Consider the following 14,259-nt stretch of genomic DNA (forward strand, 5'->3'; position numbering starts at 1 on the left):
GAGGGTAGGCGGTGGGCCTGGCTCCACCCCTGTCTTCCAAGAGATGGCAGACGTGAGGCCAGTGACAGTGACACAGTGACGGCTCGTGGGCAGTCTGAGGCAGAGCAGGACCGGAGTTCACTAGGCACAGCGAGGGAGGCTGTCATTTCAAAGGGCTCCCAAGCTGCCCACTTTCTGCTGGCTTTGCCGTGGGTGACGCTGTGGGCTCGGTCCAGACAGAGCCCCAGGGCTCATCCCCGAGATGAGGGAGGGGGCTTCCTTTGGAGTCAGACAGGCACAGGGACAGAGCCAAGCCCGTGTCCCCAGGAGCTGACATGGCGAAGAGTCTCCTGCCCTCTCTGAGTAGGACGCTTCCTGACTTGCTATCCAATCTCTCACTCAAAGCCAAGGCTCACAGCCCAATCCAAAAATCGGCAGAAGACTTAAATAGACATTTCTGCAAAGGAGACATACAGGTGGCCAACAGGCACATGAAAAGATGCTAAACATCACTAATTATTACAGAAATGCAAATCAAAACTACAGTGAGGTGTCACCGCACACCGGTCAGAATGGCCATCATCAAAAAACCTACAAACAATAAATGCTGGAGAGGCTGTGGAGAAAAGGGAACCCTCCTGCACTGTTGATGGGAATGTAAACTGGTACAGCCACTATGGGGAACAGTTGGGAGGTTTCTTAAAAGACTAAAAATAGAGTTACCATATGATCCAGCAATCCCACTCCTGGGCATATATCCAGACAAGATGAAAACTAATTCGAAAAGATACATGCACCCCTGTATTCACAGCAGCACTATTTACAATAGCCAAGACATGGAATCAGCCTAAATGTCCACTGACAGTTGAATAGATAAAGAAGATGTGATATATATATATATATATATATATATATATATATATATATATATACACACACAGTGGAATATTAGTCATAAAAAGAATGAAATAATGTCATTCTCAGCAACATGGGTGGACCTAGAGATTATCATACTAAGTGAAATAAGCCAGACAGAGAAAGACAAATACCATGTGGAATCTAGAAAAAATGATACAAATGAACTCATTTACAAAACAGAAACAAACTCACAGACATAGAAAACAAAGTTCTGGTTACCAACGGGGAAAGGGAGCGAGGGATAAATTAGGAGTATGTGATTAACAGATACACACTACTATATATAAAATAGATAAACAACAAGGACCTACTGCATAGCACAGGGAACTATATTCACTATTTTGTAATAACCTATGATGGAAAAGATATGTGTGTGCGTGTGTGTATATATATATACATATCTGAATCACTTTACCCCTAAAAACTAACACAATATTGTAAATAAATTATACTGCAATTAAAAAAAAAAAAACAAGGTTCAACTCCAAAGTGCTTTGCTGGGTGTCAGGCACCCCTGTATTTCCAGGAGACACAGAAGCCACACTGGGAGCTGTGTTTCTGGCTCCCAGAGCATCTAATAAGAGGGGATTTTTCATCTAACTCCCAATAGTCTTTATAAATTCCACTGTTTGAGAGAATTCACCAGAGTTCCTTTTTCTACCAGATGGCCATTCCAGAGACATCTCTCCTGGAAGCGGAACACAGGTCAGGGACCAGTGGCCCTGGTGCACAGAGAGCCACACCCCTGCTTCCAGCCAGGGAGTGAGAGAAGCCAGTGGCTTCACTGTGACCCTGGGTGGACATGAGAGACACTGTTTAAACAGTATTGAAAATACTTCTCCAGAGTCTTTTTCTCTGGCAGTCTCCTTAATGTGGAAAAGAGAAAAAGCTTTACGAGGAGTTGAATGCAGGAATCTACCAAAGACCTTTCACAGTTAAAGGGGGGCTGTGAGTGGGCAGCACAAATCGTTCTGCTCTGATAACCTAGCATCCAGCACCCAGGTCGCCAAAGGACGCCCAGTCTCCTGCAAGCCGTTAGGGAAGAGTGTGATTTCACAGGTCACCTCCCTGGTCTCATCAACTTCAAGCCAACCACGAGTTAAAGAGCTGCAATTCCACAGTTTTATACCAAACCTCCATTTCAGAAAGCTCCAAGCACTTCCACTTCTCAGCAGCACCATGAGGCAGAAGCTGCTTTGCTGGGGGCCTAATAACCCGTCGGTGAAGGAGCAATAGGAATGTTAGTGCTTGGCCTCCAGCACCCAGGCATTCTGCGTTCAGCTTGCTGGCTGGAGCCAAGTAATCTTTCAGCATACTCACAATGCCCGTATCTCCAAAGTTATTTTTATAGAGGATTTTTATTACCTATGAGATGTCTTTGTGCTTTATTGGGAAGAAAACAGAAGAGATAGATAAGCTAAAAAAAATAAGGTAAGAAAAGAAAAAGTCAGACTCCTCTCTCAACCAGCAACCTTGTTCATTCCTCTGGACATCCATTCACATATTAACTTTTAGCTAAGACTCCTGCAAGTTAATTTACGGGTAAGTAGGTGAAGTCCATTCCAGAAGTTACCTGACAGCTATGGCTTCTCGGGAAAGGGCCAGCCTGAGGAATCTTATGCTGCCAGATTCCCCTGAAAACGTCTACAGCAAAGTCTGGCCAGAGGCAGCCTTTTGGGTAAATAAACAAGCCAACCCCTCAAGTCCTTCTGCACTTGCAGCTCAGTGGCACCTGGGCTCAGAATCCCAAGGAAATAGTCACACTGGAGAAAGCAGTACTTTGCTACATCACCACAAACACAGCAGTCTGTGATGGTTAATTTTATGCGTCATCTTGGCCTGGCTGTGGAGTCCAGATGTTTAGTCAAACACCAGTCTAGATGTTGCTGTGAAGGTGATTTTCAGGCGAGATTCACAGAGGACCCGCCATAATGTGGGTGGGCCTCGTCTAATCAGTTGAAGCCCTTAAGAGGAAAAAGATTGAGGTTCCCAAGGAAGAGGGAATTCTGCAGAGTACGTTGGGACTCGAGTGGCAAAATCAACTCTTCCCTAGTCTCCAGGCTGCCGGCTGCCCTGAGGATTTCAGGCTTGTCAGGCCCAAAGTCACATGAGGCTACTGCATAAAATCCCTCTCTCTCCCTTTCTCTTTCTCCTTGAAAACACACACATGCACACACACACACACGCCCCTTATTGGTTCTGTTTCTCTGCAGAACCCTGATTAATACACAGCTCCTACATACATAATGTTTCTCACATCATCATCACATTTGAAGCTTGGAAATCAGTTGACTGGGAGCCATGAGCAAGGCACTGCTGCAGATCCCAAATGCAGGGTCAGGTCCCCAGAGCCACTGCCTCTTGGAGAAGGAAGGGACCCCCCACTGCTGCCCACCCACCTCTCAATATAACTTCATCTCACTCAGGCCTCAGGGACCTCACTTTCCACATGACTCAGACTTCAGAAACAGCTTTCTTATAGATGAGTGCTTTAACATTTTCTCAAGAAATTGGATTTTCAGAAGCCATCTACATCAGAAACAGCTTTGCCAATAACTGAATACTCCACTCACCAGGGCTCTTCTGCAGCTAGACCTCAGATAGGACAGTGTCTTCCCAGGGGTCCAGAGGAATCCCGTGTTTCAGAAACACACAGGCCAAAGCCACAAAGACTCTAGTTTCTTCTAGGAACAAGGGCCAGAAAGAAACATGTCATCAGTCACTCAGACACATTTATGGAGCACTGCATATTTTCCCATGGCTGCCACAACAAAGGACCACAAGCAAGGTGGCTTAGAACAACAAAAATTCATTGTCTCACAGGTCAAGAGAGCAAGTCCAAAATCAAGGTGTCGGCAGGCTTCTGGAGGCTGCCAGGGGAAACGGCCCCATGCTTCTCCCCCAGCTTCAGGTGCTTCTGGCAGCCCTTGACGTTGCGCCTGGGCTTGTGGCGGCATCCCTCCCATCTCTGCCTCAGAATCCACATCGCCTCTTCCCTTGTGTGTCTCTGCTTGTCTGTCCTCTTCTCATCACGACACCAGTGATTGGATTTAGGGCCCGCTTTACACCAGAATGATCTCGTCTTAACAAATTACATCTGCAAAGACCCTATTTCCAAGTAATGTCGCATCTGAGGTTCCGGGTGGACATGAATTTGGGAGGACACTATTCAACCCCCTCCAGAGCACCATTAGGTCCAAAAGCCAAAACAAAAACCATCCATCCTCACGCTACTTACTGCGTGCCCACTGTGTACCCGGTAATCTACCATGTGAGTGTGTAAGCTCAAAGATCTCAAAACTGTGACTTCCACCCCAAAGACTGGGGTTCTCCTGACTATGCTGAGGACACGGGGGTCTCCTCCACGCGGCTCTTCCGCTGCAGGAGTGCCATCCGCTCACAGCAGCCTGGCGCACCTGGAGCATCCTCTCAGGGTGGAGGGAAGGGCAGGGGCCAGGGTGGCTCGGGGCGGCCATGCCCTTGTGCCCTCTCGGAGTGTCCCTCTTGACCACGAGCCGTTCATCGCACATTTCAGGAGGTGACACTCCACCCCCGCCCAGCCTCTCCAGCCCAGATTCTGACTGCAGCCCAGCAGCGGCCACGGCTCACGGTTCCAGACACGAGAGTGAGCAGGGTGATGGGTGTCCCGGGTGCTGGCCCGTCAGGGATGGACCGAGCCTGCTGAGAAGCCCTCCGCTGGACCAGCGGGCAGCGGGTCACTGGATCCATCCGTGCACGCCTCACAGCCACCCCACGTGGGGTCCCAGGAGCCAGACTGTCACCTCTCCCCAAAGATCTGAGGTCTCCCTGTGTGGAGAACTGTTCACCCACACGTGTTAGAAATAATTTCCAGCTAGAGGTGCAGACCAGGGAGCAGCAGACAGTGGCTCCTGGTGTTCTGGTGAATAGCGTCTTGCAGGTGCCCCCCGGGGCTCGGGGGCTCCTGGCGAGAGCAGCAGAGGATCTCACTGGCATTTGCTCCCCCTGCTGCCGTCCCAGCACCTCCAGTTCTCAAAGTGCCCCCTCAGTAGTTCTGGGTCCTCTTATGGCTGCCACCAGAGACCACGGGGGACGTCCTTCCCCTCTGTCAGCAGGGCGGAGCAGAGAGCAGTGGGCGCAGGGGCTGGAGCAATGCCACGCTGTCGACCAAAGTAATCAATCGGCAGTCCATACCAGGAATAGGAAAGAGCTTTATCTGAGCCAAGCTGAGGGCTGCAGCCCGGAAGCCAGCCTCCCAGGTAACTCCGAGGAGCCGCTCTGGAGGAGCATCGTTTTCAGAACAGCCGTGTATCTTGTCGGAACAGGAAACATTCACATTAAACAAGTCAGGGATACATTCTTTCAAAGTTTTTAAAAAAAACAGACCAGCAGGTACACAGCGAGCCAGCACGGCCTTGGCCCTGGGAAGGGAGGCTTATCATCAAAGCAGCACCGGCTTCGGCATCCCAGGAAGGGAGGCATTTCATCTTTCTTTTTAATGTGGACATTCTTTACTTCTGGTCAGTGCGCCCTTTTCTTTCATGATTAAAGCAGACGTACAATGTACGTTTGATGGGCCACAGACAGGATGTTCTAGTTAACACACAGGATGTTCTAGTTAACGTACAATTCAAGTTAACGCACGTATAAGCCAGAACGACTCCCCCAGACCTCAATATGTGAACATTTCTTTTATCAGCACCAACCCGCACTGAGACAAAGCTGCTTGGCTGAAAGAGAAGGATTCACTACCCCACACACACACACTCATGCACACATACACACTCACACACCACACACGCACACACACACCACACATGCGCACACACATGCACACACTCGCGTGCGCACACTCTCACATGCGTGCACACTCCCACACATGCATACACGCTCATGCACACACATGCACACACACTCACACACACGCGTGCACATACACTCTCACACTCGTGTGTGCACACACTCGTGCACGCGCACACATGCGTGCACACTCCCACACATGCATCCACGCTCATACACACGCACACTCACACACGCGCGTGCGCACACTCGCACGTGTGCACACTCGTGCGCACGCTCGTGCACACACGCTCGTGCACACACACATGCATGCACACTTACACACATACAGACACGTGCGCACACACGTGCACACTCGCACACACACATACTCACAGACACACTCACACGCACACACACACACACACGCAGGCTCCCACGACAGTGCCCAGGAAGCTGCCTCCAGCTGCTGCGGTCTCACAGTGTCCGCTGCCCCTGAGGCCCAGGTGCTGTGCACACATCTGCAGGGAGAGGACCCACCTCGAGACAGGACCACACCTCATGTCAGTGCTTCTCCACCATCACCACTCTTCACAAGAGCCACTCTGATCACCGCGGACCCTGAGGTCCCCTGGGCATTCTGACAGAATCCATCCCAGTGGCCTCAGCCTGAAGCCTGGGGCAGAAGCCACCCGCCACACTCCTTATACACTCCCCCTCACCAGCGCCCCCCGGCTCCAGACTTTCTGGGAACCCACCACCCATATAGCCTCCATCACCAGGAATGGGCAGCCATGGCAGGAAGGAGAAACGCCCGTGACTGACCCTCTGGGGTCCAGGTACTGCTCTGGAACTTTCCTCGAAGTCTGACGGAGGCTCAGGGAGGGCCGCGTGGCCCCTGCGCACGTCCAAGGAGAGCTACCCGGGAGGTGCCCTCCCCAGGACAGGCTCCTTGAGACGATGCTCAACGGCGCTTAAATGACCTTTGCTGTCATGTATGATTATTCAGTACAGGAATGAGTTCAGTTCTGAGGGCCAAGTGAAACGGAGAACGGTGTTCAGTTATTTAGAATAGCGTAAGTATTCAGTTTTTCTAACTACTTGAGGACATGCTTGTTAAATGAAAAGAATGAGATTCAAAATGCACGAGTCTGATGAATCCACCCAGAAAGTATGTGAAAAGCCCACGAGAAGGAAACATATCGCATGTGATAAATGGCTGGATTCCCTGATAGGATGGATGGGTTTTTTTCTAGCTTTCTGTATGTGCTAAATTCTTTCCAAATGTACATAAATAGCTTTTATAATAAAAATAAGCTTGTTTATTATTTATTTTACAATGGAAATACATGTATTTGTTTTATAATAATAATAAACTTGTTTATTTTAAACAGTAATGATGACAATTCTGGAAAAGCCTAGAAAAAATAATTTTTCAGTGATCGGAACAGGACGAAAGTGGTTTGCATGTAATGAACGCAGCTATGAAAAGCCACGTAGGTGCCTGGGAAGGATTACGAGGATATCATTCAGTTGTGATGGCCTCGGGTGACTTGTCCCTTCACCTTTGCATTGGAAACTGGGACTTAAAGGAGGAGGGAGACAGCCGCAGGGTCCCCTCGGTGTCAGCCATCACGCGGCTGCGGGCACCCAGGCTCGGGGCACCTGACTGCAATTGCCCAAAGCATGAAGGAGGAAGGCTAATGTGTTTTAAAACCACTCAGCCCAAATGAAATTATATAACCCAGGAAGGGACACATCACATCGCTGATGAGAGTTAAAAAAAAAAAAAAATAGAAGAAAGAAAAGAAAAAAGAAAACAACTCTCTCCTGATGCCGCCCAGTGAGGGAGGCGGGCGGGGAGGGACGGGTGGGTGTCGGGTCGACTGCTTCCTCCCGGGGCTATAAAAGGGGTGAGGCTGGCTGCCACCTGGGTCACTGTTCCCGGTCACAGCACTTGCCAGCCTCGTGGGCACCTCGGTGAGTAGCTCCCAGGGGGCTGGAGAGGGTGGGGGTCCCTGACACTCCACCCTCCTCTGTCAGCCTTCCCTCCGCATCCGGGCAGGGGTCAGTCCTGGCAGCCAGGACCAGCAGTGGCGGGGACAGAAGGTGCAGCCGTCCAGGCAACTCTGCTGGGAAAGCAGACCAGGAATCCCGCCGGCCCGGCAACAGCCAACCTCCAACTCTCAGGAGGCAGGTCCTTCCTCTGGTATCAGGTGCCGTCAGGGTTCTCCTAAGACGCCCTCCAGCCAGCGAGGGTCCCAGCCCAGGGGGAGGAGCAAACACCCCAGTGTCTCTGGGTGCATCTCTTTATTACTCTGCTTTTTTATTTTTATTTTTTTGGCTGCGGGGATCTTAGTTCCCCGACCAGGGATCGAACCCGGGCCCCAGCAGTGAAAGCGCCGCGTCCAACCGCTGGACCGCCAGGGGGCGCCCTTTGTTACTCTGCTTTGATGATGGCACCTTCATTTCCTCTAAGCTGGAGTCCCGCTGCCACTGAGCGCGAGACACCCCAACACGTCCCTGGAAAGGAAAGGGGTGGGCATCTTAAATCTCTTGGATGGAGAGCACTTTCCGGGGGCTGGAAAGCCAAGGTCGGCAGAGGGGTCCTCCCTGAAACAGGCAGCCTCTCTGGCGTCTTCTGCGGGTTCCTGAAGTGCCAAGCGGGGGTGGGGTGGGAGGAGCCAGCCCTATGAGCTGGGGGCACCTGCGGAAGGAGTTGCCAGGTGTGCGGGAAGGATGCTGTTCAGGGCCTCAGCCCCGGCAGGCTGAGAAGTGAGTTTCCTGGGTGTCTCTGTTGCCCACAGCACCCTCTCCCCCAGCACCGGTACTGGGGGTGTCCTGCTGCATGAGGACAGGTCCCACCGGCTGCAGGTTGATCTTGGAGACTCAGCAGCTGGGATCTGGGGTCGTGGGGAGGGTAAGTGCTCTCGAGAAGGATGGAAGATGATGACACTTCTACAGTGCCCGGCTGGCGGCTGACGTTCTCCAGCCGGCGCGGGGCAGGATGCAACCGGGCCGAGGGAGGGAAAGAGCCCTGCACCAGGGTCCCGGCCACTGAACGTGGTCCGGGCTCAGCATCCCCCCGGCTCCCCTCCCTGGGCATGTCTGAGGTTGGGACGCACCCCGTCCACCTCTGCAGCAACCCTGGCTCCTCCGGGCAGCTCCCCACCAACCCGCTCACCTCCACCCTCCCCGCCGAGGCCAGGTGTGCACACCCACAGTGGTGCGGAACCCTCCCGCACTCCTGGTTCCCTGACACAGACAGGCAGACAGATGGGGGCAGCTCCAGGAGAGCCCCGCTACCTACATCCACAGCTCATGTTCCTCCCGGCCTCCTTCTGATGACAGAGGGTCCTTGCAGACGTGACTGAGCACGGCAGAGGCCACCACACACGTGGTCACCTCATTTAGTGTTCACTGTACGGAGGAGAGGGTGGGGTCCCCGGGGAGCAAGGGACTGTGCAGAGAGCCAGGTCGCCTGCCACCTCTATGCTCACCGCCATCCCAGCAGAGCAGAGAAACGCACCGCAGAGCACAGCTGCCTGCACACGCGTGTAACCCCACGCACACCCCCTCACGCACACAGGGGCGTGAAAACACACGCACACCCTGTCATGCACAGGTGCACACCCATGCACGCGTGCACTCACAGACACACACGCTCACGCACACGGGCACGTCCACTCTGACATGCACGGCGCTCGCGTTATCTGAGGGGCCCAGCTTTGTGCGCATGCGCCCTCACGCGCTCTCCCCTTTACCCCTGCCCCAGGCTGCGCCCTCCCGTGTGGGATCCCAGCTCGAGCGGCCTCTCAAGGAGCCAGAGGGATGAAGGCGCCGGGGGCCTGGCTCCTGTGCCTGCTGCTGCTGGGCCTGGCCCACCAGCGCTCCATGGAGCTCCGCAGTGAGTGCCCGGCCCCCTGGCCTGCCCTCCCACCCCTCCGCCCCGGGGTCACGGTTGGGGCCTGGCCGCCTCCTGAGCTGGGGCACCGTCCTTGCTAAGTGCCCCGGGGCTGGGGGCTCGGCCTCCTGCTCAGCAGACCTCTCCCCACAGTGTCCCTGACACCTGCTCCCAAGGGCCCCTGCCCAACGTTCGGGGGAGGGGTTCACTCCTCACCACCAGGGTGGCCTGGGGCTGAGGCCACTTTGCCCATGAGAACGGGCTTGTGGGGGCAGGAAGGGAAGGGGGAGCTCGTCCTGGTGTGAGTTTGAGTTACCATCTCCCGAAGCCACCGCAGCCCCAGAAACGGCCTGGCCAGGCCCTCTGGGCGCCCCTCCAGCGCGGGCGGGTCCCAGCATGGCCTGGCAACTGGGCAGCACTGAGCTGAGCGCGTGCACTGGGCCCTGCCTCCGCGGTTGCAAACACCAGGGCACGTGCATTCACACACTGTTCTCTCCCTTTCCAGCCCCTGACATCAATCCTGCCTGGTACACGGGCCGTGGAATCCGGCCTGTGGGCCGCTTTGGCCGGAGGAGAGCAGCCCTGGGGGATGGACCAAAGCCTGGCCTCCGGCGCCCGCCCGCCTGCTTCCCCCTGGCAGGAGGCGCTGAGCCCTCCCAGGGTGGCTGACAGCTCAGCTCCTCCAGGAACAACCCCAGGAGCCTGCCCCCAGCCCCCCGCCCCCTCCTCCACAGGCTACTTCCCCTTCAGTCCCAATAAAAGCAGCTGGTCTTGTTTACAAGTGTCTGTGTGGGGACAAAGTGGGAGGTGCTTTCCCTCGTGGGACGTTAGCCTAGAGGACCCTTAGAGCCCAGAGGCTCTAGGACTTGCCCAAGGGCGCCCAGCATGGAGTAGGGAGGCTGGGATGTCCTTGGTCGCTGCAGCTCCTACCACCCTCCCCCAAGCCGCCCTGAATGGCTGCTCAGGCTGTGCACTGCACGAGGCCACCTCGCAGGAGGCCCCAGAGGAGGGCAGCCCCGCCCCACGCCTGCCCTGCCCTCTCTCTGCCCCAGGCCTTCTCGCCTCCCTGTTGGTACTCGGGGGAGAAAAAGAAGCACGGGTGGCTTGTATCCAGTACTCTAGGTTCAAGTATTTCAACCCCACCTTGAGTCCCTTTCAAATCGCACGGGGACGTCCCTGTGTGCTGTCTCAGAGGGAACTCGCTTTGGCATTGGGAAACACACAGCCACTAACCAGGCGACTGAGCCCAGCCGCTAACTTCTCGGAGCCCCGGTTCCCACGCCTGAACCTGGGGCTAGTAACCCCCCGCCTCACTCCTGAGCTCAGGTTGGTGCAGCAGCAAGTGTGGATGCTCTGTGAGCGTAAACCCCCTTCTCCAAGGCGCACCCCCTAGTCCAGCGCTGGGGTGGGGGGCAGGGCAGGTTTAACCAGTTGCTTCTGAACCCAGAGCTCAGGGCCCGTCAGGCCTCTGCCTGCAGGGTCCCAGGAGCCTGCCCGGATGGCGGGACTCCTTCTGTCCATCCACACTCAGGAGGGCTCGGGACTCACGGCAAGCCTGCAGGACCCCAGACACCAGCCATCCCTGCTCCAAATCAAGGAAGGTGGGTCACACTCACTGGCCAGCTGGAGGAGGCTGAGCTGGCCCAGACCACCCAAACGGAGCTGCACCAGGGCTGCCCCCCTTCCCAGCCACAGGGAGGCCAGAGGGAGGGCAGAGGCCAGTCGCCTCCCAGGGGAGAGCTCCTGCAGCGTCGGCACCTCCCCAGGGTGGATGCGCACGGAGGGAACAGGAGAGCGGCCAGGTCTGCTTCCAGGGCAGGCAGGTGCTGGGCCAGGGCAGGCAGGTGCTGGGCCAGGCCTGGCAGCGTGGAGAGCCCAGGAAAGCAGTTTGGCGGTTCTTCAAAAGTTGAACCTGGAGTTAGCACACGGCCCCTCCCACTCGTGGGTACATACCCCAGAGAGCTGAGAACCGGTGTTCAAATAAATACTTGTACAGGAATGTTCATAGCAGCACAATTCACAACAGCCAAAAAGGTAGAAAAAACCCAATACCCATCAATGGATGAATGGGTAGCAGAACGTGGTCCATCCACACAATGGATTATTATTCAGCCATGAAAAGGAAGGAGTTCTTTCAAATGCTACCACATGGATGAACCTTGAAAGCATGACGCAAAGTGAAAGAAGCCAGACACAAAAGGCCCCACAGTGGATGATTCCATTCATATGAAAGGTCCAGAAGAGGCAAATCCATAGAGGCGGAAGTAGTTTGGTGGTTGCCAGGAGCTGGGGTCTGCGCCATGGGTTACAGGGTTTCCTTGTGGGGAACGAAAGTGTCTGGGAACTGGGCCGAGGTGGTGAATGTGCTAAACGCCACTCAGTCGTACACTTTAAACAAAAGAGTTCACAGCCCCACGTGATGCAGACATGGAAACATCAGTGTGATGAAGGGCTCCGGATTCCAGCCACCCAGCGTGTGATACCCTGTCAGCACAGCCCCAGGAAACGAATACATCTTCTGAGCCCAGAGAAGTAGAGAAATGGAAGATGTTATCTTTTCTACAAATTCTTATTATGAAAGTTTTCAAACTTACAGGAAATCACAAAAATATTATGATGACATCTAATACCTCGCACTTCAATTCTGCAATTATCACTGTATTTACTTTCTCTCCCCACCGCCTCCCCTTCTCTCTCTCTACCTCTTGGAAGTAAGCGGTAGACATCGTATTTCCCCTAGATATCTCAGCATCTTTCTCCTCAAACTAAGGACAATCTCCTACATAACCACAAAATTATCACCAGGCCTAAAACATTTTGTAATAATTCCCTAACATCATCGAGTTTTTAGTCCATACTCAAAAATCCCCAAATAAGGCAAGAAAATCTTAGTTGTCTTTTCTTTTTTTTTTTTGGAAGCCAGGCTCCAGTCTAATTTCAAGGTCACCCTTAGTTATTTCTCGTTACTCCCGGATCATCTCATTTTGTCACGACATTGACTTTCACAAGGGCCCGGATGTGTTACCTTGTAGAACAGAGCCACACGTGTGACCTGTCGACTCCTCCCCCAAGTGCTGTTACCCTGTTCTTCTGTCCCCCCCGCCCCCCCCCCCCCACTGTATTTCCTGTAACCTGAGCAGCGGGTCTAGGGGCAGAACTGGACTCGGTTACCACTGAGGGCGTGAATGCTCTGTGTCTGTCCTACGGCATCGTACCTGATGGTGGGCTCTGGGCCCCTCTCTGACAGGTGCCAAGTCTGGCCCTTTACGGAGAGGATCTCTCAACTGTAAAAATCTCTCGGGTTCCCCGTCTGCTCACTATGCGATCCGCAGAGGCCCTGGGGACCCACGGCACTAGCCTGTTTCCCAAAGAGCTACAGCCAGTGATGTACACCTCACGGAATACCTTCGCTGGGATCAACTGTTACATCATGGGTTGTACAACGGTGATTCTCTAATTCCTTCCACATGTATGAGTGGGATTCTTCTAAAGGAGATATTTCTCCTTTTTTCTCCTTTCCTCCCTTTTTTTTTCTTTTTGTTCAGCAACTTACAAATCATTCTTGATGCTCAAATTGTCCTAAGTTTGGCCAGTGAGACCTTCAAAAAGGGAATACATTTTAAAAGAAAAAGAATGGGGCTTCCCTGGTGGCACAGTGGTTAAGAATCTGCCTGCCGATGCAGGGGATACGGGTTTGAACCCTGGCCTGGGAAGATCCCACATGCCGTGGAGCAACTAAGCCCGTGCGCCACAACTACTGAGCCTGCGCTCTAGAGCCCGCGAGCCATAACTTCTGAGCCCGCATGCCACAACTACTGAAGCCCACACACCTAGAACCTGTGCTCCGCAACAAGAGAAGCCACCGCAATAAGCCTGTGCACCGCAACAAAGAGTAGCCCCCGCTCACCGCAACCAGAGAAAGCCCGCACGCAGCAATGAAGACCCAACGCAGGCAAAAATAAAAACAAAAATAATTAATTAACTTTTCAAAAAAAAAAGAAAAAGAAAAAGAATGGATTCCTGAGTCAGCCCTCTGGGCACAGGGGGCTCTTCCAGGGAAGTTGGAGGAGGCATTAGAAGCAGAGGGGGATGGGAAGGGTCACGGCTACAGGCAGGACATTAGGGCTGCGCCCAATGCTGCCTCTCATCCTCTCTGTGCTTCCTGCCTCCATCACGAGCACGCACACGCACACACGCGCACACACAGGCACACACACGCACGCACGCACACGCACACACGCGCGCACACACGCGCACGCACACGCACGCACGCACACACACCCCGGCTCATGAGAAGGGCTGGAGCAGCTTCCCTGGATGCGGGCAGGACGGTGAGCTCACCCACCAGCCTCCCCTGAGCACCTGCAACTCCTCGGGCTCATTGCCCTCCAGGCTCTACACCCACGCCCTCTACCACCACCTCACGGTCCAGGACGGGCTGAGATCAGGTGGGAGAAGCCCTGACACAGAGAGAGGCTTCCATAAACGTCTGCGGTGGCTGGGGTGGAGGCTGTTTGTAGAAGAACCCGCCTTTTGTTTACATCACTGGGAATATTGGCTCCTATCCTCTCTTGGACACATATTTGTTGAGTGCCTGGCATGTACCAGACATCGTACCGGGCACCGGGAGCCCCACGAGAGGAAGGACAGACAGAACCCCTGCCCTCATGGCAGAGCTCCCCCTTATCTGAATATTAGGT

General features: G+C 54.0%; 1 protein-coding gene across 1 annotated transcript; it reads left to right on the forward strand.

Annotated features, from left to right (window-relative positions):
* The first annotated feature begins 7,541 nt into the window (after positions 1 to 7,541).
* PRLH (prolactin releasing hormone) lies at positions 7,542 to 10,263 on the forward strand. The gene is made up of 3 exons (XM_007184900.2): positions 7,542 to 7,635; positions 9,431 to 9,562; positions 10,065 to 10,263. The coding sequence occupies exons 2-3, from the start codon at positions 9,487 to 9,489 to the stop codon at positions 10,226 to 10,228; spliced, it is 240 nt and encodes a 79-aa protein (XP_007184962.2). The 5' UTR covers positions 7,542 to 7,635; positions 9,431 to 9,486; the 3' UTR covers positions 10,229 to 10,263.
* Positions 10,264 to 14,259: the final 3,996 nt, after the last annotated feature.

Source organism: Balaenoptera acutorostrata, chromosome 8, assembly GCF_949987535.1.
Source record: "Balaenoptera acutorostrata chromosome 8, mBalAcu1.1, whole genome shotgun sequence".
NCBI lineage: Eukaryota > Metazoa > Chordata > Mammalia > Artiodactyla > Balaenopteridae > Balaenoptera > Balaenoptera acutorostrata.